The sequence below is a fragment of the Geotrypetes seraphini genome, chromosome 2 (genome assembly GCF_902459505.1).
Source record: "Geotrypetes seraphini chromosome 2, aGeoSer1.1, whole genome shotgun sequence".
Classification (NCBI taxonomy): domain Eukaryota; kingdom Metazoa; phylum Chordata; class Amphibia; order Gymnophiona; family Dermophiidae; genus Geotrypetes; species Geotrypetes seraphini.
The window spans coordinates 501,144,336-501,172,281 of record NC_047085.1 but is presented as its reverse complement, the minus strand read 5'-3'; the positions used below and the strand labels follow the sequence as shown (position 1 = coordinate 501,172,281).

Genomic DNA, 27,946 nt, shown 5'->3' with positions numbered 1-27,946 from the left:
AAAAAAAGAAGTCACACCTTGCATGTAGTACACCACCTATATAAATAAAGGAGTCAAAGGCTTTATGTACCAACGCCACAGCCCAGGTAAAAACTATGGCCCTGTTTTACAAAGCTGCGCAGCCCATAGAGATTTAAAGAGCTTCAAGGCTTTGTAAAACGGGCCCTATGTATTTTTTGGTCCAGTTCATTAATTTTTTTTTTTTTTCAACCTTGATGTTACGATGTAGGAGGAGTTATGGCTTCTTTATAGTTGGATCCTATGATCTTGATTTAGATTGAGGGATCTTTGGTTTTCTTCCTCCTTTGATGTAGGCTAAGTTCCTCTATTTCCTTAGTTTATTTAATATTGTCTTATAGACTGTTATATTAATTTCCATATTGTGTGGAGCATTCATTTCCTTGTCTTTTTGAGATGTAAAATTTACGGAGTGGGGGAGGAGAGGGATACTTCTTGTTTGGGTTTTTTAGATTGTAGATAATTGTTGGGGGTATTTGATCTGTTTGTGTCTTGCGAGAATATTAAGTGATGTTTTAAAGTGTAAAACGTTGTTATTCTGTATTGCACTTATTGTAAGTTTTAAAAATGAATAAAGATATATTAAAAAAAAAAAAGAGATGTAAAATTTAAAAGTTGAAATAAAAAAAGGACTATACAAATCTTCACTATGTTGTAGGGGTAACCTGCTTAAAAATAGAACTTGTTTGAGAAATCCAAAACAAGACCACACTGCTATATCCTAATGGATGGATTCTCTATGAAGCTACAGTTCTGCAGCCCAAGGCCTAAACCCTTCAAGCGTTTTCTGAAGGCTGCACTGCTGTAGTTCAAGGTATTTCTTTTTCTAGTCTCTAATCCATTTATAGATATGAGATGGGGGTGGGATATAAATCTTTTAGGTATATATTGTTATGGAATTATCAAGTGATAATGTAATATGTTGTGTTCATATTTTAATGTACACTTGATGTATATGTTAAAATGAATAAAGATTTGGAAAAAAAAAAAAAAGAAATCTCCATGTACTTAAATTTTTTACCTCCTCCCGACTGCCCCACAATGGCTACCGTCTTGGAAGGAGGGAGAGTGAGAGAAAAATTCTTCAGTACCTCATTGCCTGGTCGTGTGGGGTAACTGAAAACAAGCGAGAGGCAGGTTACAAATTAAGAGAAATCAATCCTGTACTGTGAACACAATACAGAGCAGAAGACGCATCTGACTGCAGGTACTGAAAGGCAGCCTGATGGACTTAGGACTAAAACTACATGAAAGGCCTGGGACCATATACAGGACACAGATGTGCAAGTCTGCACAGTACAGGCCTTAGTTCCTTCAATATATACCCAGATTATTTTCTGAGGATCTCTAATCAGAAAATAATGGGTATACATTGAAGGAACTAAGGCCTGTACTGTGCAGACTTGCACGGTCTCTTTCCTGTATATGGACATTCAGTTGAGGATGGGCTGGGAAGCGCTTCAATGGCTGGGATGGTTAAGATGGGCTGGAGTGAGCTTTGATGGAGACTTCAGTAGATAGAACTAGTGCTGCCCGATTCACCGATTCACTTTGGGTGAATTGATTCGAATTGATTTGTTTGAAGAAAATACCAAACTCACCGATTCGGAGACCCGTTCGGGCTTTCCCTCTGCCGCTGGAGTCCTTATTCTAATGTAACTTCCGGTTTTGTGAAACCAGAAGTTACATCAGAAGAAAAGACTCTGGTGGCACAGGGAAAGCCGAGCAGAACTCTGTGTGCGGAGCGGCGGCAGCAAAAACGCTGATTTTCATATTTGTTGGTTTGGCTGACTTGTTCCCGGCAGCATTTCTCCTCTTCTCTCCGCATCTGTTAGTAAGTAAGTAAAGGATCTCTGCTGCAGTGCTGCTCTCTTCTTTTCCTGAGGCCATATAGGAATTGGGGAAGGGGGAAGCTGAGAATGGGGGGGAGGGGTATATAGGGCCTCTTTCTTTGGGGATTCTCTGGGCCTGGGGAAGCTGAGAATCGGGGGGGGGGGGGGGTAGGGAGCTGGGGAGGGGTAATATGGGGCCTCTCTCTTTGGGGATGCTCTGGGCCTGGGGAAGCTGAGAATCAGGGAGGGGGGCTGGGGAGAAAAGGAGAGATGGTGGATCAGTAAACATACGGCCCCAGCGAGAAGGCCGCGAAGCAGCCTATGAGTGCTGCTGGCCCGATGCTCCTCTGCAGCAAGGTATTTATGGTCGTGGTTGGCAGGGATCGGTTGGGAGAGAAGGATGGAGGGTCAGTGGGGGGTTCAGCGATTCAGCGGGGGGAGGGGGGGAGAAAGCGTGGCTGCCTACAACTAGGGTTTATTTTCAGGGGTAGGGCTTATTTTCGGGGAATCAGCCGTCATTTACGATGTTACTGCATATTATAGGGCTTACTGATACCCAGTTTCCTCAGGGAAGAGAGTCAGAGATAGATAACCTCCTCAAAGGGAGTGTCATTGATACACATCCTGTGTGGTGTGTGGTACGTGTCCTGCAAGATGAGGGGGCACTGACCTGAATGTTACGTTCTGGAATGACACCTGACCCAGCAGGGAATGGTAGGGGATCTTTATTCCACCATGCAGCAGGACTTGAGGTTCCAGCAGAATAAACTCAAAGACACGCGCTCCAGCACTGAGTCCACGAACCACCTGTGGAAGGATATGAAAGAAAAAAAGAAAACCAGCCACATACTATGCAGTACTACCAGGGCGATGTGGCCGAGGCCGAATGAACTTCTACAATTCGAATCCTGTATAAGGCAGGACGGATCAGGAGCAAGTACTGTATACGTATTTTATACCACACTAGTGTTTAAGTCCATTACATTAACAGGTGCTAGAATAGATGTGAGGACTTTTAGCACAATGGGGCGCTGAGGACTTTCTGTCTATTCTCTCTTTTTTTGTCTTTTTCTCTGTCTCTCTATCTTTTGGGGCGCTGAAGCCTTTCTTTCTCTCTTTTTCTTTCTTTCTTTCTCTCTCTCTCTCTCTCTTTTGGAGCACTGAGGTCTTTCTTTCTTTCTTTCTCTTTCTTTCTTTCTGTCTCTCTCCTCCTGCCCCTCTAGCCACTGCCGCCGATTTAAGCCATTGCCGCCGATGTTGATATTATCATGCGCTGAGACGCTTTTATGTTTGGTGAATGCATGGTGAAGGCGGCCGGGGATGGGAGAGATGTGCCGAGCTAGAGGTGCAGCTACTACTGCTGCTGTACGGACTAGAGGTCTGCACGGGAACGGGGATTGCGGGAATCCCGTGGGTCCCACAGGAATCCCCCCTAACCTACAGGACTCCCACGGGGACCCCCCTCTGGCCCAAGGGGACTCCCACGGGGATGGAAGGCTTTGGAAGCAGGGTTCGTCCATATAATATAATGGACACGTCAGCCTTAGTAAAAGAGGGGGTTTATAAGTTAATTACCTGAACAGAAAACAAAAAAAGGGTTCCATCAAAGAGATTCCACAAGGAAAACAGCAGCGCAAACACAAAAGAAACTGTGGAATTGATGATCGTGTTAGAAGTAATTGCTGCTTTTTATGGGGGATGGGCGGGGATGGAGGTAATTCCTTGCGGGGATAGGTGGGGACAGAGAGGATCCTTACGGGGACGGGTGGGGATGGGTGGGATTTCTGTCCCTGCGCAACTCTTTAGTGCGGACTCCGAGTACAGGTCTTGCCTATCGTGGGAGGGAGGTGTGGACATCCTATAGAGGAACTTAGCAAGTAAAATGAATAATTACTAGATGATGAGTGCGAGACTGTTGGGCAGACTGGACGGACCACGCAGGTCATTTACTATGTTAAGATACAGTAGTTTCCCCTGTTTTCTGCCTTCTGAAGGAGCAGCAACTTTTTTTTTTCACCTCTTAACACTACTGTCCATGACAATCGTAATCACAGCACAATTTGGTGCCAGAGCAGAGATTAGAAACGAAGCAGAGACCACAAAGTGGGTGAGTGACACAAAAGGAATTGAATCCACTAATCTCAGGAGCTTTCCTGATCCACAGCGTGCTGTGGTAAACAAAATATTATTCCTCTCATCTCTTCCAAAGATATTTTTTTTTGTTTCAGTTTTAATTTTTTATAAATTAGGCCAAACACAGAAATACTAGAGAGCTAGGAAGTCTCTCATATGCTGATTCACCTTCATCATCATAGCCACCCCTCCCTCCTCACAATCACTTCCTGAACTTCTAACAAACAACTGTACACTTACCTGACCAAACAGTACCGAGATATTTGCCATGGATCTGTCAAAGACAAAATGCATAAATTTCCAATTTGTGCCACGATCAGAGTCATATATGTGCTGGACTTTGAAGCTTAGTTCCCACAGAGGATTTCATTAACTCCCCCCCTGCTTTTCTCATCCCACTGCAGGTGGGAGCTATCCAATTTAGAAATTAGAAAATGAGAAACAAGACCCAACTCTCCAGATTTACATAGGTATTTAAACGTCTCTATCATAGCTCCCCTCTCCCGCCTATACTTTGGAGGAAAGGCGGGAGAGGGTAGATATGATAGGGACGTTTAAATACCTATGGAATGTAAATGCGCATGAGTCGAGTCTCTTTCATTTGAAAGGAAACTGCAATGAGAGGGCATAGGATGAAGTTAAGAGGCTGCGGAGTAATCTAAGGCAGTGTTTTTCAACCTCTGTGCCGCGAGATGTTGCCTGGTGTGCCGTACGGTGCAGACACTGATTAGGCCTCAGGCCGGGTCCCGCACGCGCTCTCATGAGACTCCCCCGGTCCCCGCTGCTGTTCAGTTTCGATCTTCTGCTCTGACGCAACCGGAAACAGGAAGTTGCAGCAGAGCAGAAGATTGAACACTGAGCAGCCGCGCGTGCGCGGCTCTTTGGGAAAGCGTGCATGTCGCCGAAAAACAAAACCTACAAACTAAGGTGAGGCGAAGGGAGAGAGCTGGCTAAACAGTAGGATCGATTGGGCAGGCGAGTGGTGGCTGCGGGGACTGTGCGATCGCTCGTGTTCCCGGCTCAAATTGGAAGGAGGGAGTGAAAGGGAAAAGGATTCTGGGACAAGGGGATGAAGACGGAAAGAAAAACCCACAGCAGGAAAGAAAGAGAAGGACAGGCAGGTGAGCCAGATGCTAGAAGCAGGGGGGGGGGGAAGAAAGAGGGAAAAAAGCTAGATGGGGTTGAAAAGAAGAGACACACTGGTATGGAAGAGGAAGATAGGGGAAATCTGGACACAGGAAGGTAACAGAAAGAGGGGAAATTATGTGCATGGGGCATAGGGACAGAGACATAAAGGGGACATGCCATGGGGATGGTATATGGACACAGGGGGGGGGGGGCAATGACAGATACATAGGGGAGATATTAGAAATGGAGAAAATAGGAGCACAGAAGCGAGATGGTTTGTGGGGATGGGACAGGGACCGAGCTCGCAGGCTCCAGTGGCTTGCACAAATTACATTGTAACGTGCCATGAAAATAAGAGGGAGGAAGGTAGATAGATAAGCCACGTGAGAGGAGCTGAAGGGTAGTAGAAAGGAACAGATGGTAAAGGAGGGAGGGAAGGGTGGTGGTGGAAAGGAATAGGACATACATTGAAGGAGGGTGGAGAGGAACAGACCCCGAAGGGAAATGTGGAAGACAGAGTGGGAAGAAGACAGATGCCAGACTATGGGGGAGCGGAGGGAAGAAGATGGGTGCTAGACCAATTGGGGGGGGGGGTGAAGGGAGAGGCACAGTAACAGCAAATGGAAGACGTAGAGAGAAGACACACAGTGGATGGAAGGAATTGAATGAGAAGATGTGGAAAGCAGAAACCAGACAACAAAGGTAGAAAAAAAAATTATATTTATTTATTTTTTGCTTTAGGATAAAGTAGTATATTAGTTGTGTTGATAAAAATTTATAAACAAAGCCCTAACAGCTGAACATCTCTTTCTCTAGTTCAGCAGCAGGAACTTTGATTTATAAGAAAGGAATAAGCTAAATATTACAGTACTAAGGCTTATATGGATGCAGCGGGGACGGTGACGGGGCGGTGAATGGGATGGCAGTGGCGGTGACGGGGCGGTGAAAGGGATGGCGGTGACGGTGACGGGGCGGTGAAGGGAATGGCTGTTGACGAAGAGCTACGTGTGTGTCTTTCTTCGATTCCAGCCAGAATATCAGCTTTGTGTTCAGCCAAACAGGCCCAGTTTTCGCATTGAATAAAGTATTTTATAATTTTTCACTATTCTGTTTACTTAATATTTCATAATAAAGTAATTATAAAATACTTTCTTTGTGTTTATTTGATTCCTATTCAAGAGAATTACTTTATATATAGTCAACATAGGCACAGAGTTAAATTTTTTAACATTTTCTAATGGTGGTGTGCCTCGTGATTTTTTTCATGAAACAAGTGTGCCTTTGCCCAAAAAAGGTTGAAAAACACTGATCTAAGGAAATACTTTTTAACGGAAAGGGTGGTAGATGCGTTGAACAGGTTCCCGGAAGAGGTGATGGAGACAGAGACTGTGTTTGAATTCAAAAGGGCCTGGGATAGGCATGTGGGATTACATTACATTACATTACATTAGGGATTTCTATTCTGCCTATACCTTGCAGTTCAAGGCGGATTACAAAAGAGCTGACTGGACATTTCCAGTGAAGATACAATGGTTTGTTTTTTTTTGTTACAAAAGAGGAGAGATAGCTGGATAAATTCCGGAGGAACTTATAAATTGGATAGTAAACTGACGAGAGATAGCTGGATAAATTCCGGAGGAACTTATAAATTGGATAGTAAACTGACTGTACGTTACTGTGTGATATAACAAGTAGATTACAGTTAGAGTACAAATAAGATTACAATACTTGGTAGGTGTTTTGGGGAGGAAGAGATTTTCTAAGTGGAGTTTTTGGGGGAAAATTTATCTGGGAGGAGGGGGAAGGGGGGGTTAAGATATTTGGATGAATTTTTTGAAAATCAGGGTTTTGGGATCTCTTGGAGAGAGAGAATGGTTACTTCGGATGGGCAGAGTAGATGGGCCATTTGGCCTTTATCTACCATCATGTTTCTTTGATACCATGGAGAAAAGTTTCTCAAGCCAAAATATCCAGGGCTGCCCACAAAGTTACCAGACTACATCTAACTGCTCATATACTATTAAAAGAGGATGAGAGAAAACAGGAAGCTAAGTGGGCTCATGACTCTGAAAAAGCACTACAATTAGGGTTACTTTGTCCGGGTTTTGAAAAGCAGATTGTGTCGAGAGGAGCTCCTCCCAACCAAGACAAGCAGGCTGGGAGGGGGGCCTTGGGGGCATGGTGTGGGCGTAACAGAGCGGGGATGAGCGGAACTGGGCGGGCCTGGGGGGCGGGTCTATGGGTCCGGATTTTACTTACATAAAATCTGGTAACCCTAACTATGATCACATGACACATTCCCATGCCAACCAATAATATGCAGAAAAAACCCAAACAAAACAGATATTGTGCTAAAGAAGAAAACAGAAGAATGATATTGCTAACAGAAGCTGAGATATCAAGTTACTACTCTTTAGAATATATGGAAAAAGCAAAAAAACAAGAGTACTCTCAATTCAATATACAAAAACAGGCCTTATTCAAAACATAAATTTATTAATGGAACAGTTATCACCAGTGGTGTAGCTGGGACTCAGTGGGCCCTGGGTGGAAGACCGCCTTCCCAACTCACTCAGCTTCATGGTATTCGCTATGCAGACAAACTGGGAAAATCCCTTTTCTTCAGAATCACAGGTCTTTGGAACGACCTTACTACCCTGCTGCGGAACCCTCCCTCCAATTATTCTGCAAGCAACTGAAAACCTGGCTTTTCACTAAAATGTTAATTCTATCCTCCCTTACTCTTCTCTTCTATATATAAGTTCTTGTAAACCTTTTTTTTCCTTCTCTTCCTATATTTTAAGTTTTTGTAAACCGTGCCGAGCTCCACAACATCCGTGGAGATGATGCGGTATATAAACTTAAGGTTTAGTTTAGTTTAGCTACTTACTGCCTGCTGGGTCCTCCACACCGACAGAGACAGTGCTAAAGACTGCCTCTCTGGTCAGTGAGACCTATCTTCTACCACATCCTGCAAATTCCTGCTGGCTAGAGAGGCAGTCTTTAGCACCGCCTCTGATGCTATAGGTGTGGAGGACCTGGCAGGAGGGCAAGTAGCTGAGCACGGGAGATGAGGAGGTGCCAGACCACAGCACACGGAAGGGAGAGTTCAGCTGCAGACAGCTCCTATCATTGGGCAGCCCTGGGCATTTTGCTGGTCTCACTCAATGGTAGCTACGCCCCTGGAGATCACAAAACATGATATGGCCATGTTTTGCCTGGAATAGCTGCATCACAGGTATACACATTTCTCAGGGAATGTGGTTTTTTCTTTAATAGAGGTTGCCGGTCAAAACACCTGGGAGCTCTCAGACAGCAATCTAAAAATAATGCTTGACCTACTGCAAACTGATAATTCTACTCAGAAAAAGCATCAAGAGAGAAAGAAAAGTTGCTTACTTGTAACAGGTGTTCTCCGTAGACAGCAGGGGAATGCAGCCACACTTGTTGGTGAAGTCCTCTGACTAAGCCTGTATGTTGGTGCTCTCCCCTAGCTATAGTAAGCTTTTGGCTTACTGAGCATGTGCAGGATGCCCTACACCTAGAACCTCTCCCCTCATCTTGTCAGTTTTGTATCTAGCAATATAACAAGTCGAGATGAGGGACCGGTGGGCGGGCAAGTGTGGTTGCAATCCTCTGTTGTCTATGAAGAACACCTGTTACAGGTAAGCAACTTTGCTTTCTCCGGAGACAAGCAGGGGATATGCAGGCACACTTGTTGGTGAATCCCAAACTGAAAAAGCAGACGGGCGGTGGATATAAATTACAATACAAATAAATTACTTAAGACCGATTGTCCAAAACAAACGTCTTTGTGCTAAGCTTTGGCCTAGACCAGGGGTAGGCAATTCTGGTCCTCGAGAGCCGGAGCCAGGTCAGGTTTTCAGGATATCCACAATGAATATGTATGAGATGGATTTGCATGCACTGCCTCCTTGAGATGCAAATCTATTTCATGCATATTTATTGTGGCTATCCTGAAAACCTGACCTGGCTCCGGCTCTCGAGGATTGGAATTGCCTACCCCTGGTCTAAACAATAGTGCTTTGTAAATGTATGCACCGGAGACCAGGTTGCTGCTCTGCAGATATCTTGATTCGGGATTGATTTCAAGTTTGCTACTGAAGCATCTGTAGCTCATAGTTTATGTGCCCCAATTGAACTAGGGGGCTGTATATGAGCTCTTGTGTAACAAAAGTGGAAGCGGCGTATAATCCATGATGATATAGCTCTTTTAGTTGCTGATTGGCCATGTGCAGCTGGATTGTAAGAAATGAATAGTTGGTTGGCTTTGTGAAATTGAGAAGTCTCCTTGAGGTAAAAAAAAAGTGCTCTTCTGCAATCTAATGTATGAAGGGACTCTTCTGCTGCAGAGGAGTGAGGAGGTGGAAAGAACGATGGCAAAGTGATAGCTTGATTAAGATGGAATTCCAAAAACACCTTGGGAAGAAATTTAGGATGAGTCCGTAATTGCACTTTATTTAGAAAAAATTGTAAATAAGGATAATACGTGACAAAAGCTTGAAGCTCACTAACCCATCTTTTTGATATAGATTTTAATCATTAACTCTATTCCTCTGCCCTCCAACCCAACCTGCTGATTAACTGTTCCCCTTAACTGTATCCATGACATCCTATTTGTCTTTGGGAAGCAGAGCTGAGATTGTGATGTCATAATGCCTCATTCCACCAATAAGAGCCAACCTCATCAGTGATGTCACAATGGCTTCATTGCCCTGTACTCCCCTCTGCCCTCCAACCCAGCCAGCTGATTAACCGTTCCCCTTAACTGTATCCATGACATCCTGTTTGTCTGTCTTAACTGTTTAGATTGTAAGCTCTTTTGAGCAGGGACTGTTTTCTTATTCTTTGTGACTCTGTGCAGCGCTGCTTGCATCTGGTAGCACTATAGAAATAATTAATAGTAGTGATAGTCTCCTAGCTGATATGAGCGCTGTAAGAAAGGCTGTTTTCCAGGAAAGAAAGGTGAGAGATGCATATCCCAGTAGCTCAAAAGGGGTCTTTCATCAACTGTTCCAAGACTACATTGAGGTCCCAGGATGGAGGTCTAAGATTGGTAAGACCTCTCATAAAGCGAGAAATGAGAGAGTGCTGTAAAATTGGTTTACTATGGATCAACTAGTATGCTGAAATGGCTGACAAATGAAATCTTACAGAGTTTGTCTTTAGGCTGGAGTCTGACAAGTGTAGAAGATATGTGAAGATATAATCCAGTGAGCAATGAAGAGGATCTTGACTTCGAGCATGTGCCCATAGTGAAAAACGCTTCCATTTAGCCTGATAAGATTTTCTAGTGGAAGGTCGTCTTGCTGCAAGCAGAACTGACTTTACTGATTGCAAGAGAGGAAGGCTGGTTAGGAGTGAACTCTCAATTTCCAAACCACGAGACTGAGACTGTGGAGATTGGGATGCAGTAGTTGGCCGTTCTGTTGAGTGAGGATGGTCTCCTAATGGAACTGAAGCATCCAGAAGATCCAGGAGCATTAGATGCCATATCTGTTTGGGCCACCGGGGTGCAATGAGTATGAGTTGTGCTTTGCCTGCGTTAACTTTCTGAAGAACCCTGGAAATGAGGTAAAACAGTGGGAAAGCATAGAGAAGATCGTGCCCCCATGGAATGGAAAATGCATCTCTTGCTATTGCACGTGGAGCTGAACATAGGGAGCAAAACAGTTTGCATTGCGCATTGATCTGAGAAGCAAAAAGCTCCACCTGGGGTGTTGGAAAATGTGGTGTAGAACAGTATGATTTAGGGTTCACTCATGAGGATCGAGTTTCCTGCTGAGGGAGTCTGCCAGGACATTGTGTTCCCTGGAATATAGACTGCATGAAGGTCCATAGACGGTAAGCTTCCCTGCTTGTTTACATTATCGGTCTGAATAAGAATGTTTCTTTTGGAAATCCATGGACAGAAGGCCTGAAGAGCGTAATAAATTGCTTGGAGTTCTAAGTGATTGAAATGCAATGTCTTTTTGTTGACCCTGAGTTTTGAGGCTGTTGAGGTGCGCCCCCAGCCCTGGTTGGAAGCATCGGTTGTTATGGTAAGTATTGGAGGTGGAAGTTGGAAAGGACATCCTTTTTGCAGGAAGGTGGAATGAATACACTACAGAAGAGAATCTTTGATCTTTGAAGGCAGAGGAATCGACTTTGAAAGTGGATGAAGGCGTTGATTCCAGTGTAGCTTCAGGTGCCACTGCAATGGACGTATGTGGAGTCTGGCATGTGGCACTGGTGAAAGCGATGCTGCCATGTGGCCTAAAAGGCATAGTATAGTTCAAGCTGGTAGCGAAGAAGATTGCCTTACTTGGTCTGCTAGCATAATTATGGCCTGATGTCTTTCCTGAGGAAGATAGGCCCTTGCAGATATTGTGTTTAAAAGTGCTCCAAAGAATATGGACTTCACAAAGTTAATTATGAAACCCAGTGTTTGCAATGTGTGCACTGTGGTTTTAATGGTGTGTAGCAGACAGTCTGGGTAAGGGAACACTATATGGTGCTGTTTTCACAAATGCGCCACTACCACAGCCAGGCACTTAATGAACACCCATGATGCTGACGATAGGCTAAAGGGCAGGACTTTGTACTGGAAATGCATGTTGAGAAAGTTGAAGCGTAGAAAGTGCCAGTGGGAAGGATGAATGGGAATGTGAGTGTATGCATCCTTGAGGTCTAGGGCAGCCATCCAATCGTGTTGTTTCAGTAAGGGAAGAATTGCTGGAAGGGATATCATTCTGAACTTTTCCTTCTTGAGGCAGGCGTTAAGAGGTCTGAGATCGAGAACTGGGCGGAGATCTTGCATTTTCTTGGGGATTAGGAAAAATTTTGAATAAAACCCCCAATTTATTTGACGAAGTGGTACCCTTTCTATAGCATTGTTCTGAAGAAGAAGAGAACTCTGCTGCAAGTTGAGGAATGTGCTGAGGTGGCACCGAAGACGGTGGTGGTGTCTGAGAGGGTAGGATATGGGGAGGAAATTTAGTAAATACCCTTGAGAAATTATGCCGAGGACCCATTGATCTGTTGTGATGTTCTGCCAAGCTAAAATGAACCGGGTTAGCTGCCCTCCCACTGGCAGAGGTTCAAAAACTAGGTGAAGGTTTAAGTTCAGGCAGTGAAGATATAGAGGACTGCGTATGGTCTCTAGGACATTGTTTTGGTGCATAAGAAGACAGATCATTTCATGTTGGTTCTAGTATAAGGTGTGAACCGTCACCTAGGATAATATTGTTGAAAGTATTGTTGATGGTAAGCTCTACGATAAGAAAAAGCAAAAGGCAGGGTGATGAAACTGCTGGGAGTGATCCACAGGATGTGCTGAGAGTTCCCGACTGGTAGAGGAATCCTCTTTAAGCTGCGAGACTGTGGCTTGTACCTTTTCTCTAAACAAGCTGTCTCCTAAACAGGGAGCATCTGCCAGCCTGTCAAGGAGGTCTTCTCTGAGGTCCAATGCTCTAAGCCATGCTGTGCGTTGGCCATCTATAGCCATTGCTGCAGTTCTGGTCATCATATCATAGGCATCATAGTTGGTTTTAATTAAGTGGTAGGTAGACTCCTGAAGTGCTACATGAAGATTTGGAATGGCCTCAGGAGCAGCAGTGTCAAGTTGTTGAAGGATTGAATGTTGAAAATGCAGGATTTGAAGCTGATGAGCCATAATCCTAGAAGAAAGCATAGAGCCCTGATATACCTTGTGGCTAGCGGAATCCAGGAGATGACAGTTTTTTCCAGGGGGAGCATTAGCAGGAAATTTTGCTGTTTTTTTTAATTTTTTCGTAGCTGACTCCGAGACCATGGAATGGTGAGGGAGGGAGTTGAAGCAGGTCATGAACCTGTGCCTCTTTCACCTTGTATTTTAATTCAAGTCTCTTAGAAGCTGTGGAGACTGATAGGGGTTTTTGCCAATTTTGACATGGTTTTCAAAGTTTCAGCCAAGTCTTTTAGTATGGAGCTGGGAGGACCAATGAGGCCGAAACTGAGCCCCTAGGAGCCTTCCCAGAAATATCAACTGTTAGCAGCGGTGTCCCCGTGTCTTTCTGTGAGGGACATGCCACTAAAATTGCTGCTGGTGGAGAAGGAGTATCACCCCTCTGGAGAGGTTTCTTTTTATGTCCTGCCGCAATTGCCATTTTTTTCTTCGCTGCTGGTGTTGGCGGCGTTGAGCTTCCCTCCCCCGGTGATACTGAGACGACCCTGAGGGGGAGAGAGCAAGTGGAGAAGATAGCGGCCTCGACGCCTTCGTTACAGTTCCAGCACAAAGGGAGAGAGGGCCGCTGACCATGGTGTCAGCCTCAAAGGAAAAAAGATGTATTTAGGCGTATTTAGGCGGTTTTTAAAACCATATATATTGCAGGTCAATATATATATATATTTTTAAATTTTTTATTAAGTTTTTCAACTACAATTCTGCAACAAATGATTCACAAATATGGATACTTAAAAACAAGCACAATGGAACTTACAGACTTCAATGTACAATTATATTATCCCCACCCTCCCACCTGATATACAAGTAAAATAAAACCTTAATACAACTATTCATGAAATCCCTAAATCAAGTTCCCATTCCATTTCCTCCCCCCCCTCCATGGATGTGTATGTTTACATGTCTATAAAATAAAACTAATTTTTAATATTTTTTTATTCATTTTATTTTTTCTGTGAGAGGCTTTCTTAACTCCCTCTTTTTTGTCTTCCTTTTTTTTTTTTTTTTTGCTTTCTTTTTTTTCTCTGAAGAGATAGAGGGGAGAGCTGCGACTGTACAGGAAAAGCTGAAGAAAAACCTGACAGGATGAGGGGAGGGGCTCCAGGTGTAAGGGCATCCTGCACATGCTCAGTGAGCCAAAAACTTACTATAGGCAGGGGAGAGCACCGACACACAGGCTCAGTCAGAGGACTTCACCAACAAGCGTGCCTGCATATCCCCTGCTTGTCTCCAAAAAGCAAATCAAAGACCAAGTGACTTGATATGCTAGCAGCCTGAACATTATCACTCTGTGAACTCCAGGAAGAACTCTTCAGTACAATGCAAGTATGAATAAAGGTACCAGGAGTTAATCTGAAACTGTATACATCACATTGATTCACTGTGGCCATATGAAGCACAAAATCATTGCAGAGACAATTTCACAATCACAAAAGCAGGTGTTAATAGATAACCTGAACTTTGAACTAACTTCAGGTGTAAGAAGTACTTCCACTCTCATACACAAGAAACCAAACAGAATGAGGAGGATAAAGCATAACAAATATCCAGAGTGAACCAAAGAAATCAATTATAAAAAAAAAAAGTTGTATGCTACCTTCTTGGAGAAACCCACTCAGAGCAGTTTAAAAGATTAAAATGCATATTAAATAATGAGCTAGCCTTTGGATTAAAGTGCATAAAGGGCTAACCTTTGGACTGTCTGAGCAGCCACCAGAAAGGACATCAGCCCGCCAGCTGACAGCTTATTCTTTGCCATCAAGGATCCACCAGTGAAAATAGTACCCAGCACAATGCCTGAAAAGGAGACAGAATAAAACCCCCAACAAAACAAAAGGTCAAGTCCACTACAGTTGTGATTCCCAAACTGTGGGTCACGACCCCAAATGACGTTGTAAACCTGCGTTTGATGTATGATCTAGATCAGGGGTCTCAAAGTCCCTCCTTGAGGGCCGTATTCCAGTCGGGTTTTCAGGATTTCCCCAATGAATATGCATTGAAAGCAGTGCATGCACATAGATCTCCTGCATATTCATTGGGAAAATCCTGAAAACCCGACTGGATTGCGGCCCTCAAGGAGGGACTTTGAGATCCCTAATCTAGATGGGCTGAAAACAAAAAAAAAAAAAAACCAGAAGCAGAGATGACCATAATGTCTAATTATGATGATAGTAACATCTAGAACATATTTATTAAAAGTGAAACATGACTATTAAACCAAAAAGGACCTGACAAGAGCTGTGTTATAGTGCAGTGTTCTTCAACCTTTTTACACCCGTGGACCGGCAGAAAAAAAATAATTATTTTGTGGACCGGCAAACTACTAGGACTAAAATTTAAAAATCCCGTTTCCGCCCCATCTCCGCGAGCTCGGTCCCCACAAATCATCTGTTCCCATCCACACAAGCCTCAGTTATGATTTTATATTGAATGTATTTTATTAAAGTATAAAAAGAAACAATATTCTGTAGAATTGTCATTTTATAAATACAAATAATTCAGAGCAAGGATCAACAAAACCCCTGTCTCCCCTCCCCTTCACATATATCCCCTCTACTATCAAGAAAACTGAACAAGCCAAATTATTACAGAATGCTACACAGAAATATCATGCTAACAGAATACTGAAGTAACACATGACAGGAATAGTTTTAGGGGAGTGCAACTAGGGCAACTGCCCCCTGGTCAGAGAGCGCCCTAAGCCAGCTGAAAGCTAAAGAAGCACTGCCTGGGTTTTGCAGTCCCCAGTTATGTCTAACACCAGCTCTAGCAGGATATATATTTCAAATCTGATATATTCTAATCACAAAATAGAAATAAAATTATTTTTTCTACCTTTTGTCGTCTCTGGTTTCTGCTTTCAATCTTTTTTTCACTCTCTTCCTGCCAGCGTATGCCCTCTCTGTCTCTTCAATCCAGCATCTGCCCCCTCCATCCACTATCTGTCCTCTCCCCCTTCCATATGGTATCTGTCTTCTTTCTATGTCCCTCTCCCCTTTCCATCCAGCTTGTGCCCCTCTCTCCTATTTACATGATTCATTCCAGCTTCACTGCTCTCTTCATTTTTATCTCTCCTACACCAGATCTATCATCGTTGTCCCTCTGCTTATTTTTCTGCTGACCCCTTCCTATCATCAATCTCTCTACTTTCTCATGCCTGTGTCTCCCCTTCCCCTCCTCTAATCTCTCTGCCAGCTGTTCCTTCCTTTTTTCATTCTCCCTTCCCTCCTCCTCCTGTCCAGCAGTAACTCTCTTCCCTTCCTCCCCTCCCAGCAGCATATCTCCGTCTCCCTCTCCAGTAGCAGCTGTCCCTTTTTTTTTCCTTGCCCAGCAGCTTCCCAGATTCCTTTCCCTCCTCCCCTCCCAGAAGCATCTCTCCTTCTCCTTCTCCCTCTCCAGTAGCAGCTGTCCCTTTTTTTTCCTGGCCCAGCAGCTTCCCAGATTCCTTTCCCTCCTCCCCTCCCAGAAGCATCTCTCCTTCTCCCTTTCCAGTAGCAGCTGTCCCTTTTTTCCCCTGCCCAGCAGCTTCCCAGACTGATAGTGGTTTTCTCCCCTCCCAGCAGCTCTTCTTACTTCCCAGCGCAGCGATTCACGAAGGCAGCCTCGGGTCCTTTGTTGGGTCGCGCCGCCTCTGAGGAAAGAGGAAGTTGCATCATCAGAGGCAGCCGCGACTCAGCAAAAGCCCCGAGGCTGCCTTCGTGAATCGCTGCGCTGGGAAGTAAAGGAGAGCTGCAGAGAGGGGAGAAAGCCACTGTCGGAGGCTCCCCAAGATCTCTCCGGCCCAGCGCACGCTTCCGATGCTGATCTTGCCGGTCCTGCGCGGACCGGCAGGAAGTTCAAATGAGTCAATCTTGCCGGTCCTGCGCGGACCGGCGAAAATATTCCTGCGGACCGGTACCGGTCCGCGGACCGGCGGTTGAAGAACTGTGTTTTAGTGTGTCTGCCTGCACCAGGGGTCCACAAATATCTCAAAATATACATGTACATGTCTGAAAATAAACATTAAACAGTAACAGACAAATTTCTGAGAAAAATATTCAAAGATGCTGGATGTTTCGCAGCAGATGTCAAATTACAAAGGATGTTTTAATGAATCTTCAGAAAATTTTGTTTATCGTTTATGTATATTTTCTGACAAGTTTACATTATATATGTATATTTTGAAATATTGTGGACCCCTGACGCAGACAGCCCTTGTTGGGTCCTTTTAGGGATAACATACATGTTTCACTTTTAATAAATATGTTTTCTATGTTAATATTATAATTGGACATTTTGGTCATCTCTACTTCTGTTTTTCTTGGTGGTTGTTTTTTGTTTTTTTTGCAGAGTTTATATCTCCTTTTTTGGATGAAAACAAAAACATCATTGGTCCATACTGCCTACTGAGCCTGCACCATAACTAGGCCTGAACAGGCTCCTTGGAAGACTGAAGATGACAGCAGCATCAGCTGTGACACTGAAGGAGGCCAGGAGCAGCGGCATAGAGGGCATGTGACCGCTGAAGACCTGTGCCTGTAATAGGATTGCAGCCTCAAGGATTAAAGTTTATATTCTGCCTATATCTTAAGCAGATTATTGACTATATAACCCAACGCACTAAATTAATACCAATATATTACTTATAAAGACCTCAGCAGTGATTCGTTTCACATAAAAGTACAGTTCTTTATGGTTCACTGAAATCGTCATCGGTCTTCCAGATAACTGAATCTATGAGAAGGTCTTAAAATGCTTATAAATATTCTTTAAATGATTTTACACTTAGAAAGCATTATTACTTAGCGTCAGCACCATATAAATCATCAGTTGAAAGCTAAGTAATAATGCCTGGCCATTAGTAAGAAATAGAGAACTTCCAAATCTTTAGTTTCCGCTACTACCACCAAGACAAAGTAATGCTTTTGAAGAGTCTCTCTTTATTGCTTGTTCAAGCCCCCCCTTGCTCTGCTCTTGGCAATCCAAATTAATGAGAAACATGTTTCTTTCAAAGCTGGAGATCTGTACAAGAACACATACTCCTTGCCTTTTACCGAGTATATCTACAAATCAAATGTGGCATCTCCCTGTGCCCAAAATGGTTTTTGAATGAAGAAATAAGCCCTCTCTCCTCCTAAAAGGGCTGCAAGAGTAGGTCAACGCATTCATTTCTTAAAGAGAATCTTCATCAGCGTACCCATCTCTCTCCCTCTAATTAAATTAACTTATACTTACAGTTAAGAACCAAATTTGAGAGTCCTTGGAAAACAGCAATTCCCACTCCTAGTATCTCATTCATCTGGCAAGACTTATCCACCTCCACAGAGTAGAGCCTATAGTAGATGAGATAGAGGGACAATAAAGGCTACCCCAGCACCAAATTCAGGAACTCTGTCAGCAAATGACATGTATCCACTCTTGTGAACCGAATATAAAAGAGTGGAGGAGTTAAGATTTAGGGCCTCTTCTATCAAACTGCGCTAGAAGTTTGTAGCGCAGAGAGCTGTACTGAATGGCCCGCGCTGCTCCCGACGCTCATAGGAACTCTATGAGCGTCGTGAGCAGCGTGGGCCATTCAGCGCGGCTCACCACGCTACAAACTGCTAGCGCAGTTTGACAGAAGAGGGCCTTAGTTCACATCTTTCTCAGCAGTTCAAGACAAGTTTAATTAATAAGAATAGCCTTACTGGGTCAGACCAATGGTCCATCAAGCCCAGTAGCCCGTTCTCACGGTGGCCAATCCAGGTCACCGGTACCTGGCCAAAACCCAAAGAGTAGCAATATTCCATGCTACCAATACAGGGCAAGCAGTGGCTTCCCCCATATCTTTCTCAATAACAGACTATGAACTTGTCCAAACCTTTCTTAAAACCAGCTACGCTCCCCGCTCTTACCACATCCTCTGGCAACGCGTTCCAGAGCTTAACTATTCTCCGAGTGGAAAAATAATTTCCTTTTATTGGTTTTAAAAGTATTTCCGTGTAACTTCATTGAGGCCCTGATTCTGTATAGGACGCCCAGGAGAGGTGTCCTATACAGAATCGGTCCTACACTAAACCCCGATTCTGTAACCGGCGTCCATGGTACAGACACCAGTTAGAGAATCGGGCTAAATTAGACGCGGCCGCTATACTTATGGCAGCAGGGATCTCCCTGCTGCAATATGTATAGCGGCCATGGTCGTGGCAGCCTGTCCCATCGCCGACAGGAGGATGTCCAATCCTCCTGCTGGAACCCCCCTCCCCCCCAAACTGGTAATCACCGGCAGGAGGATGCCCAATCCTCCTGCCGGAAAGCCCGACGACCCCCCCCCCAAACTAACCTCCCTCCCTCAACTAACCTTTTCATGTTGGTCGGCTGGACGAGTCTTGCTGCCGTCCAGCCGACAGGCCCGCCTCGTGGAAATGAGACAGGCCCGCCCCTTCCCGGCCCACCCCCGCTAAATCTAAGGCCTGATTGGCCCAGGCTCTAGAAGCCTGGGCCAATCAGGCCTTAGGCATAGCGGGTCCGCCCATCCCCACTAATCCTAAGGCCTGATTGGCCCAGGTGCCTAGCCTACAGCTGCCTAAAATTGGGACGCACTTTGGAGAATCAGGGCCCGAGTGTCCCCTAGTCTTTGTAATTTTTGACAGAGCGAAAAATTGATCCACTTGTACCCGTTCTACTCCGCTCAGGATTTTGTAGACTTCAATCATATCTGCCCTCAGATGGCTTACAATAGAGGGTTACATGACTTGCCCAAGATCACAAGGAAAGGCAGTGAGATTTGAACTGGGTTACACTGCCCAGTCTCAGTCTGCTGCCCTAACAATTAGGCTACTCCTGCGTGCTAGGAACGAGAATCAGTGATAAATGAAAATAAAGATAGATACAGGGGAGCGGGAAAAGGCAGAGTAACAGTAAAGCCCTTTATCTTCACCGTCTCCCTCACCCTCCAATTCCCGGGCAGCCCAACATACTCACTCTTCCTCTCTGCTCTCCATAGCGAATGCCCTCACTGTGCGTACATTTCCTAGCGCCTCGTCAGCTACTCCTGTTGCCTTTGCCACCTGCGAACAGAAATTACTAAACTTGAACCAGTCGGCTGAATATCAGTTGAAAATCCTCACAAAATTTATGGGATTTGGACTAAGAAAAATTAAACTAGAGATTACGAGAAAGGGTGTTTAAGAAAATTTCAGGATGTTTGGGAGCCTATAACAAATTATTGTAACGAATGAATACTATTTTTCCCCTTAAATCTGCATGTCTAAGGTGGGGGGGAGGGTAGGTAGAATTTGGTCTTTGTATAAATGTAAGGAATGTAAGGATGGGGACTATAATATCTTTTTATGTGTTCAAAGATTATTATTGATTAAGGGGGAGGGGGAGATAAGTTCTAAATTGATTTTTTGCAGATTATTAAGTGTTGTATTTAAGTTAAAATGTTTTTATTTGCTTATACACTTATTGTAAGTTCTTTTTTTTTTAATATTCTTTATTCATTTTAAAACTTACAAGTGTACAAAAGAACAACATGAAAGACATTCATACAACACTTGAAATTCTTTCAATATCACCATAAATATATAAATAAATTAATTTCCCTCCCCCTATCCACCATTTTGTTACCTTTAAACATTCCATATATTTATTATAAACTCATTATTAAATCAAATTTTTCCCCCTCCTCCCCCCTCCCCCCTATGTGAAAGAAATACCATCAGAAGAAAACGAAGCCTATTCATTACAATATTTAACTAATGGCCCTCAGATCTTTATAAAATTATTATAACTACCTTTCTGTAAAGCAATTACTCTTTCCATCTTATAAATATGACATAAGGAATTCCACCAAAATGTATAATTAAGATTAGTATAATTTTTCCTTTAATATTTTATTTATTAATTTTTCATTCTTACAACAATTGAATCACACAAAATATAATTATTAATTACATGACAGTTGAAACTACAATCAATACATCATATTATAGATAATAAAACCCTCCCCTTTTTCACATTTCTTATTTCCAAAAAATTATACATATCCCACCCTCTCCCTATATACCTACTGCCAATGTGCTACGAAAACTGATCAAGTAGAATAATTAGTCAATGGTTCCCAAATTTTCTTAAAATTGTGAAGATTCCCTTGTTGTAGTGCTAATGCTTTTTCCATTTTGTATATATGGCAAACAGAGTTCCACCAGAATGTATAATTTAATTTGGTATAATCCTTCCAATTTTGAGTTATTTGTTGCATGGCGACTCCTGTTAATATTAATAGCAGCTTGTTATTATTTGCTGAAATCGGACTCTGAGTTCTCATTGCAGTGCCAAATAGTATGGTATCATATGAGAGTCCTACATGATTTTCTAGTAATTTGTTAATTTGGGGCCAAATAAAATTCCAAAAGGCATTTACACAGGGACAGAAAAAAATTAAATGATCTAACGTCCCTACTTCTATTTTACAATGCCAGCATCTATTGGATCTAGTACTATCTATTTTTTGCAGGCGCGTAGGGGTCCATAACACTCTATGTAACAAAAACATCCATGTTTGATTCATAGATGCTGACCTTGTAGACCTTAATCTCCAGGACCAAAATCGTGGCCATTGAGAAGCAGAAATTGTCTGTCCAATCTCAATACTCCAAATATCCCTAAGTCCAGTTTTCTTTTTTTTATTTAAAAATCCATATAACAATTTATACCATTTTGCGGCTTGGTGACCCAAAAAATCCGCCTGGAAACATAAAACCTGCAGACTATATTGATTATTAAGATCTTTCCATTCAGGGAACCCTGCCTGAATGGCCTGCTTCAATTGCATCCATTTAAAGTATTGTGTTTTATTTAATCCAAATTTATTTTGCAATTGTGAAAAACTAAGCAGTGATCCTTCTGAAATAACATCATTCAATGTCCGTATACCTGCAATTATCCATTGTTTCCAGACGATCTTAAATCCGCCAATCTTGATCCTGGAGTTTACCCAAATAGATTGATTTAGTGATTTAGCAATTGGTTCTGGTGATAAATTACTAATATATCTTAATGTTTTCCAAGTATTTAATAAAATTCTGTTATCTTTATATCTTCTAGGCATTGTTATACTAAGTAAATGTTCTAAGTGTAATGGGAACAGGAGCCGCCATTCTAAATACAACCAATCTGGTACATTCTCCATGACGTCTGGGAGGATCCAATACATACCCTGTCTTAGAATATAGGCTTGATGATACCTATAAAAATTTGGAAAATTTACCCCTCCCTCCCCTCCCTTTGTAATGATACTAAAGCAATTCTGGGTCTTTTCCCAAACCAAACAAATTTTGTAAGAATATTGTTTAATTTTTTATAAAATGACCCCTGAAAAAACCCCGGTATCATACTCATTTGATAGCAAACTACAGGCAATATCATCATTTTAATTGTTTGAACTCTTCCCCACCAAGAAAGATGTAAAGGATTCCATTGCTCACACATTTCTGTTATTTTTCTTAATAAAAGTGTTTCATTTTCTTTGACTGTATCTTCAATTGTATTTTTGATAATAATTTCTAAGTATTTTAAACCATCCTCTTTCCAGATAAATGAATATGAATCAAATAAACCTTTGGTACAGTGAACATTAATTGGAAGAACTTCAGATTTACTCCAATTAATTTTATAACCCGAAAATTTACCGAATTTCTCTAAAAGATTAAGCAAACATGGAATAGTATTCCCCGGTTCCCTTAAATATAATAAAATATCATCTGCATAAGCAGAAAGTTTAAATTCCCAATGGGAGAATGGGATTCCCTTTATCTCCTTAGTTTGATTAATTGCAATTAATAAGGGTTCCAAAACAACATCAAAAAGTAAGGGGGACAAAGGACATCCTTGTCTAACTCCCCTACTCAAGTTAAATCTATCTGATAAATTATTATTAATATATAATCTTGCACCAGGAGAGCTATACAATGTCTGAATCATTTTACTAAAACCGGGGCCTATACCAAACCATTCTAAAGCTTGATACATAAAGCTCCATTCCACTCTATCAAAAGCTTTTTCTGCATCTAAAGACACTAGAAAAGCTGGATCATTAATATTTTTTGCTAAATTTAATGAGTGAAATGCTAGTCTAGTATTATTTGATGAATGTCTTTTAGCAATAAATCCAGTTTGGTGTACATCAATGATAAAAGGAAGAGCTTTTGCCAATCTTATTGCTAATGCTTTAGCAACCAATTTACCATCTACATTTAATAAAGAAATAGGCCTGTAATTTGAAACCAAGGTAGAATCCCTATTTGGTTTTGGTAAGACAATAATTACTGAATCAGCCATAGTACCTGATATATTCCCATTATTCATTTGATACTGATACAAATTTAATAGACATGGTAAAATAAGATTTTGAAATGATTTATAAAATTCAACAGTATAACCATCACCACCCGGAGCGGATCCAACTCTAAGAGACTTCAATGCTGATTCTATTTCTTTTAAAGATATAGGCTCTTCTAAACTTCTTTTTATATGATCCGGAACATTTGGTCCAATAAATGAATTTAAGAAATTTAATCCATCTTGTTCTTTATTTTCATAAGATTCAGAAGAATATAAATCTTTGTAAAAATCAAGAAAATGTGTTAAAATGTCTTTAGTGTTAGTGTGTGTATTACCTTGTATATCTTTAATTGCAATAATCTTAGATTTTCTTTTCTTTGCTTTAAGAAAATTTGCTAATAATCTTCCAGCTTTATTTGAATTACCATAGAATTGAACTTGTCTATAGAATATATCTTTCCTCACAAATTGAGAAGAAATCTCATTATATTTAACTTTTACTTTTAATAGCTCTTGTAGTGTATTGTTTTCCCATTTCTCAATTAATTTATTTTCTAATATTTTAATTTGTTTTTCCAAAGCAACAAATTGTTTTTTAAGTTGTTTTTTAATAAATGCCGAATATGAAATAATATTACCTCTCATTGTTGCTTTAAAAGCATCCCACAATATCTCAGCATTAATGTTGTCCGAATTATTAATTTGAAAAAATTCCTGCATCTTTAATTTAATGTCTTCCAGAAAGTTCAAATCCGCTAGTAAAGCATTATTAAATCTCCAGATTGAGTTAAAGTGTTCAGTATCGTAATTCTGAAGGTCAATCCACACACCAGCATGATCTGAAATTACAATAGGATCAATAACTGCTTTTAACACACGCTGCGCTATATTATTAGACACGAATATATAATCAATTCGTGAAAAAGATTTGTGGACCTGAGAACAAAAAGAAAATTCCTGATCATTAAAATGAAGAATACGCCATATATCAACTAAATCACAAGATTGAATCAAATTATCTAAACCTAACGATTTCATAATTCTACTTGGTCTCTTATCCAAAATCGGATCCATTACAGCATAGAAATCCCCTGCTACTATTAAATTAGAAGCAGCCAGTGGTAGCAGATATTGCTGAACTTGTTTGAAAAACTCCATTTGATTCGAATTAGGAGCATATAAATTGAATAAATCCAGGGTTGTATTTCCCAGAACCATTTTGATATGCACCCATCTTCCTAAAGGATCATAATTTATTAATTTAAAATCTGCATTGCATTTCCTATTTATCAGAACAGCCACCCCAGCTTTTTTCTCTATAGCCGGTGCAAATAAACATTTAGAAATCCAACCCCCTGATAACTTTTTAGATTCAATTTCAGAAAGATGCGTCTCTTGAATGAAATAGATGTCCGCATTTTGATTCTTAAGGAACGATAATACTTTCTTCTTCTTAATAGGATGATTTAAACCATTGACATTAATAGAATAAATTTTTATATCCATCTATTTTATAATCCAATTTTAACCAATATTCTATGATAATATATTTGACCAGATCTCAGCACATTTATTAGATATATTTCCTTTTCCCATTTCCCCCAACCCCTCTCCCCCCCAAAAATACAATTATCAATTTTTTCGGTTCTTTCATTTCCATTTCTCATAAATATACTAGTCTTCTGATCTTCTCTCCCTCCCTCTATTTCCCCTCCCCTCCCTCCCATTATCATTGTCTGACCTGGAACATACATTGGTAAAGCAGAACCTAAGTCCCCTCCCCCAGGCAACTAATATCCCACTATATTAATTTTAACATATCCCCAAAGTTCAACAAAACTTTCCTCCCCTTATATATAAATATTTAATTAGTTTATCTTTATATACTCATTCATTTAATATTCATTTCCACATTCTTACAGAAAAGTATCTATATAGATTCAATATAATTATCTATTAAATATAGTAAAAATAATCATATAATTTGGTTATAATCCCATATTTCTTTATCTGCTCATTAATTAATTATCCCTACTTTAAAAATCCCCATTTCCTAGACTTAACCCTTTATTTAATACATTTTGTAATTCATATCAATTAATATCTGCGTGAATTTATGACTATAATGAGATTTATATAAAATTAAGTCATAAAATTATAAACATATCATCCTTACAAAGTAATATATTACCCCCTTCAATATATGTTTAACATATTTCAAATTTACCTATAATTCCATATATATTAAATACTCATTATGTAAATTAGATATATCCATTCCTAGTTATTCTATATTAATAATAGTATTAATAAATTCATTTTAAACATTCTCACACTTCATCATTCACAATAAATTCAATATGAATAGATATTTGAATAAAGTATACATTTCATATCAATTAATAAAAAGTCTAAAATTAATTTTTTTTTTCTTCATTAAATATCCCCATTCAAATACTCAATTCCTTATCTTTATATCCTTTTTTAACAAGTTCTTATCATTCATCTCAATTAATATTATCATAAATATATATGGATGAAATGATTTCCACAAATAATTTGATTTCTTAATAAATTAAGATGATGTCATAGCACCAATATATTATAATAATTGAATCAAAAACTTTCAAATGCATTAAAATTAGTTTGTTTAATCAGTAGTCGTTGTCCTCTTCTTTCTTCTTATCCATCTTCTTCTTGTTCATTTTATCTCCCATTTTTCTTCCTTGTTTCTTCAGATGAAATTTTCCTATTACTTTGTTTCTTTTCATGTAGACATTGGTTCCTCTTGTGCCAAAAATTCTTTAAGTTTTGCAGGATCTTGAAAATATCTGGACTTATTCCCAGTAGATACTCTCATTGTCGATGGATAGATAGTACAAGCCATACATGTAACCTTTGTCTTTTAATTGCTGCCTGAACGTGAGAAACTGTTTTCTTATGTTTGCAGTGTATTTAGCAAAATCTGGAACCAACATCAATTTAGACCCCTTATAATTTAAGTTTTTATTTGCTTTTGCCACTTTTAAGATTTCCAAAGCTTGTTGATACCTTAAAACTTTGAAAATCAAGGGTCTAGGACCAGCCTGGTTTACTGGTCGTCTTGAGGGGATTCTGTGTGCACGTTCTATTTCTAACGGCCACTTAGAATTTAACTGTAACAGTTTAGGTAAAAGGTTTTCTAAAAACTGTATAGCATTTCCCCCTTCAAGATTTTCAGCTAACCCAAGCACTCTTATGTTCTTTCTCTTTCCCCGATTTTCCATGTCCACCAGTTGATTTTTTAAGGCTGCTACATCTTTTCTTTCCTCTTCACACTGTTGTGTGATAGTTTCCAGCTGTTCGACTCTCTCTTCAATCACTGACATCCTTTGCCTGTCAGTCTGGATCTCTTGCTTTAGGCTTAGCACTTCCTCTTTGATCTCTGAAATTTTGCTAGCGTTGTCAGTTAACATTAGCTTGATTTTGAACAGTTCTGCCATAATATCCGCTTTATCAGTAAAATCTTCAGTTTCCAGCGGGATAGGCATACTCGACGGTGACACAGGAGTGACCTTCGACCTTTTCGCCGATACACCCGATGTGCACGGCTTTTCGGACTTTCCCTGCCTTGTCGCAGCCATTTCCGACGCTGTTTTTTTAATATTTTAACTCGGGTGAGCGAATCAAAACAATTAATTTCTTACAGTTGGTTGCCTGGATTCGAGGAGCGCCGCGGCTAAGCTACCATGTTGTGCGCGCGCCAAGCCACGCCCCTAGTATAATTTTTCCAATTATTAGTAATATGCTGAATAGTGACACCCGTCATTATCATTAAAAGTTTGTTGTTATATGCTGATATTTGACTTTTTTTTCTCATAGACATACCAAACAGAACAGTATCGTATGATATTGCAACATGGTTTTCTAATAAGCAGTTTATTTGAGACCAAATTGAATTCCCGCAATCCCCGTTCCCGTGCAGACCTCTAGTGTATACATCGTGTCCTCTTATGTTGCCAGACTGCTTTTTCCCCTCCCCCCCTCTAAAGTTGCTTCCTTGCTGTCAGTTCACAGTTTCAGATTGAAATAGTCTGAGAAAAGGAGTCTTTATCCCTTTCTTGAATTTTCCGGTGTCCTTTTCTAGCTTTAATTCCTTCGGTAGGTTGTTCCACCTTGTTGGAGCCATTACGGAGAACATTCTTGTCCTTGTGCTTTTGTCTTTGAAGGAGGGTATTTGTAGCCGGGACCCTTGTCTTAAGCGCAGGGTGCGTGATGCTATATGGTTATGTAGTCTGGCCGGTAGATATTGTGGTTCTGAGAGGTGAATGGTTTTGAGTGTCAGCAGTAAGATCTTGAATTCCACCCTCCTTTCAATCGGGAGTCAGTGTAGCTCTTTCGGTAGCGGCGTGGCACTTGTCTGTCTTGATTTTCCTAGCAGAACTCTTGCTGCGGCGTTTTGTACTGTTTGGATCTGTTCGATCGTGTATTTCGGTAAGCCCAGTAAGGTTGCATTGCAGTAGTCGAAGATTGTGAGTACCAGGAATATGACTACGTTGGACGTCGCTTGGTGGGAGAGGTAGGGTTTTTGTCCTCTAACCCAGTAAGCGTTTTTGATTATGATTCGCTACTGCTTTTCTTTTTGTTGTATTTACTTTTTTTTTTGATAATGTGTTTTTTTTTAAATTCAGCTGTATGCATGTAATGATTTGTTATTGGGTTTTCCCTTCAATTGTATTTGCTGTCATTTTGTGAGCCACCTTGAGCTTTTGGTTTAAACCAGTGGTTCCCAACCCTGACCTGGAAGACCACCAGTCAATCAGGTTTT

The 27,946-nt window shown here is 41.1% G+C and overlaps 1 protein-coding gene across 2 annotated transcripts in view; it reads right to left on the bottom strand.

The window, feature by feature from the left end:
• The window catches only part of ABCB8 (ATP binding cassette subfamily B member 8), a 78,435-nt gene that overhangs the window by 17,130 nt on the left and 33,359 nt on the right, over positions 1-27,946 (bottom strand). For both annotated transcript variants that reach the window (XM_033932094.1, XM_033932095.1), the window contains exons 7-12: positions 19,777-19,862; positions 18,049-18,146; positions 14,526-14,631; positions 4,224-4,257; positions 2,521-2,657; positions 1,040-1,134 (exon numbers count right to left, since the gene is read on the bottom strand). In XM_033932094.1, the coding sequence (XP_033787985.1) occupies positions 1,040-1,134; positions 2,521-2,657; positions 4,224-4,257; positions 14,526-14,631; positions 18,049-18,146; positions 19,777-19,862 (556 nt within the window). The remainder of the gene's footprint in view (positions 1-1,039; positions 1,135-2,520; positions 2,658-4,223; positions 4,258-14,525; positions 14,632-18,048; positions 18,147-19,776; positions 19,863-27,946) is intronic.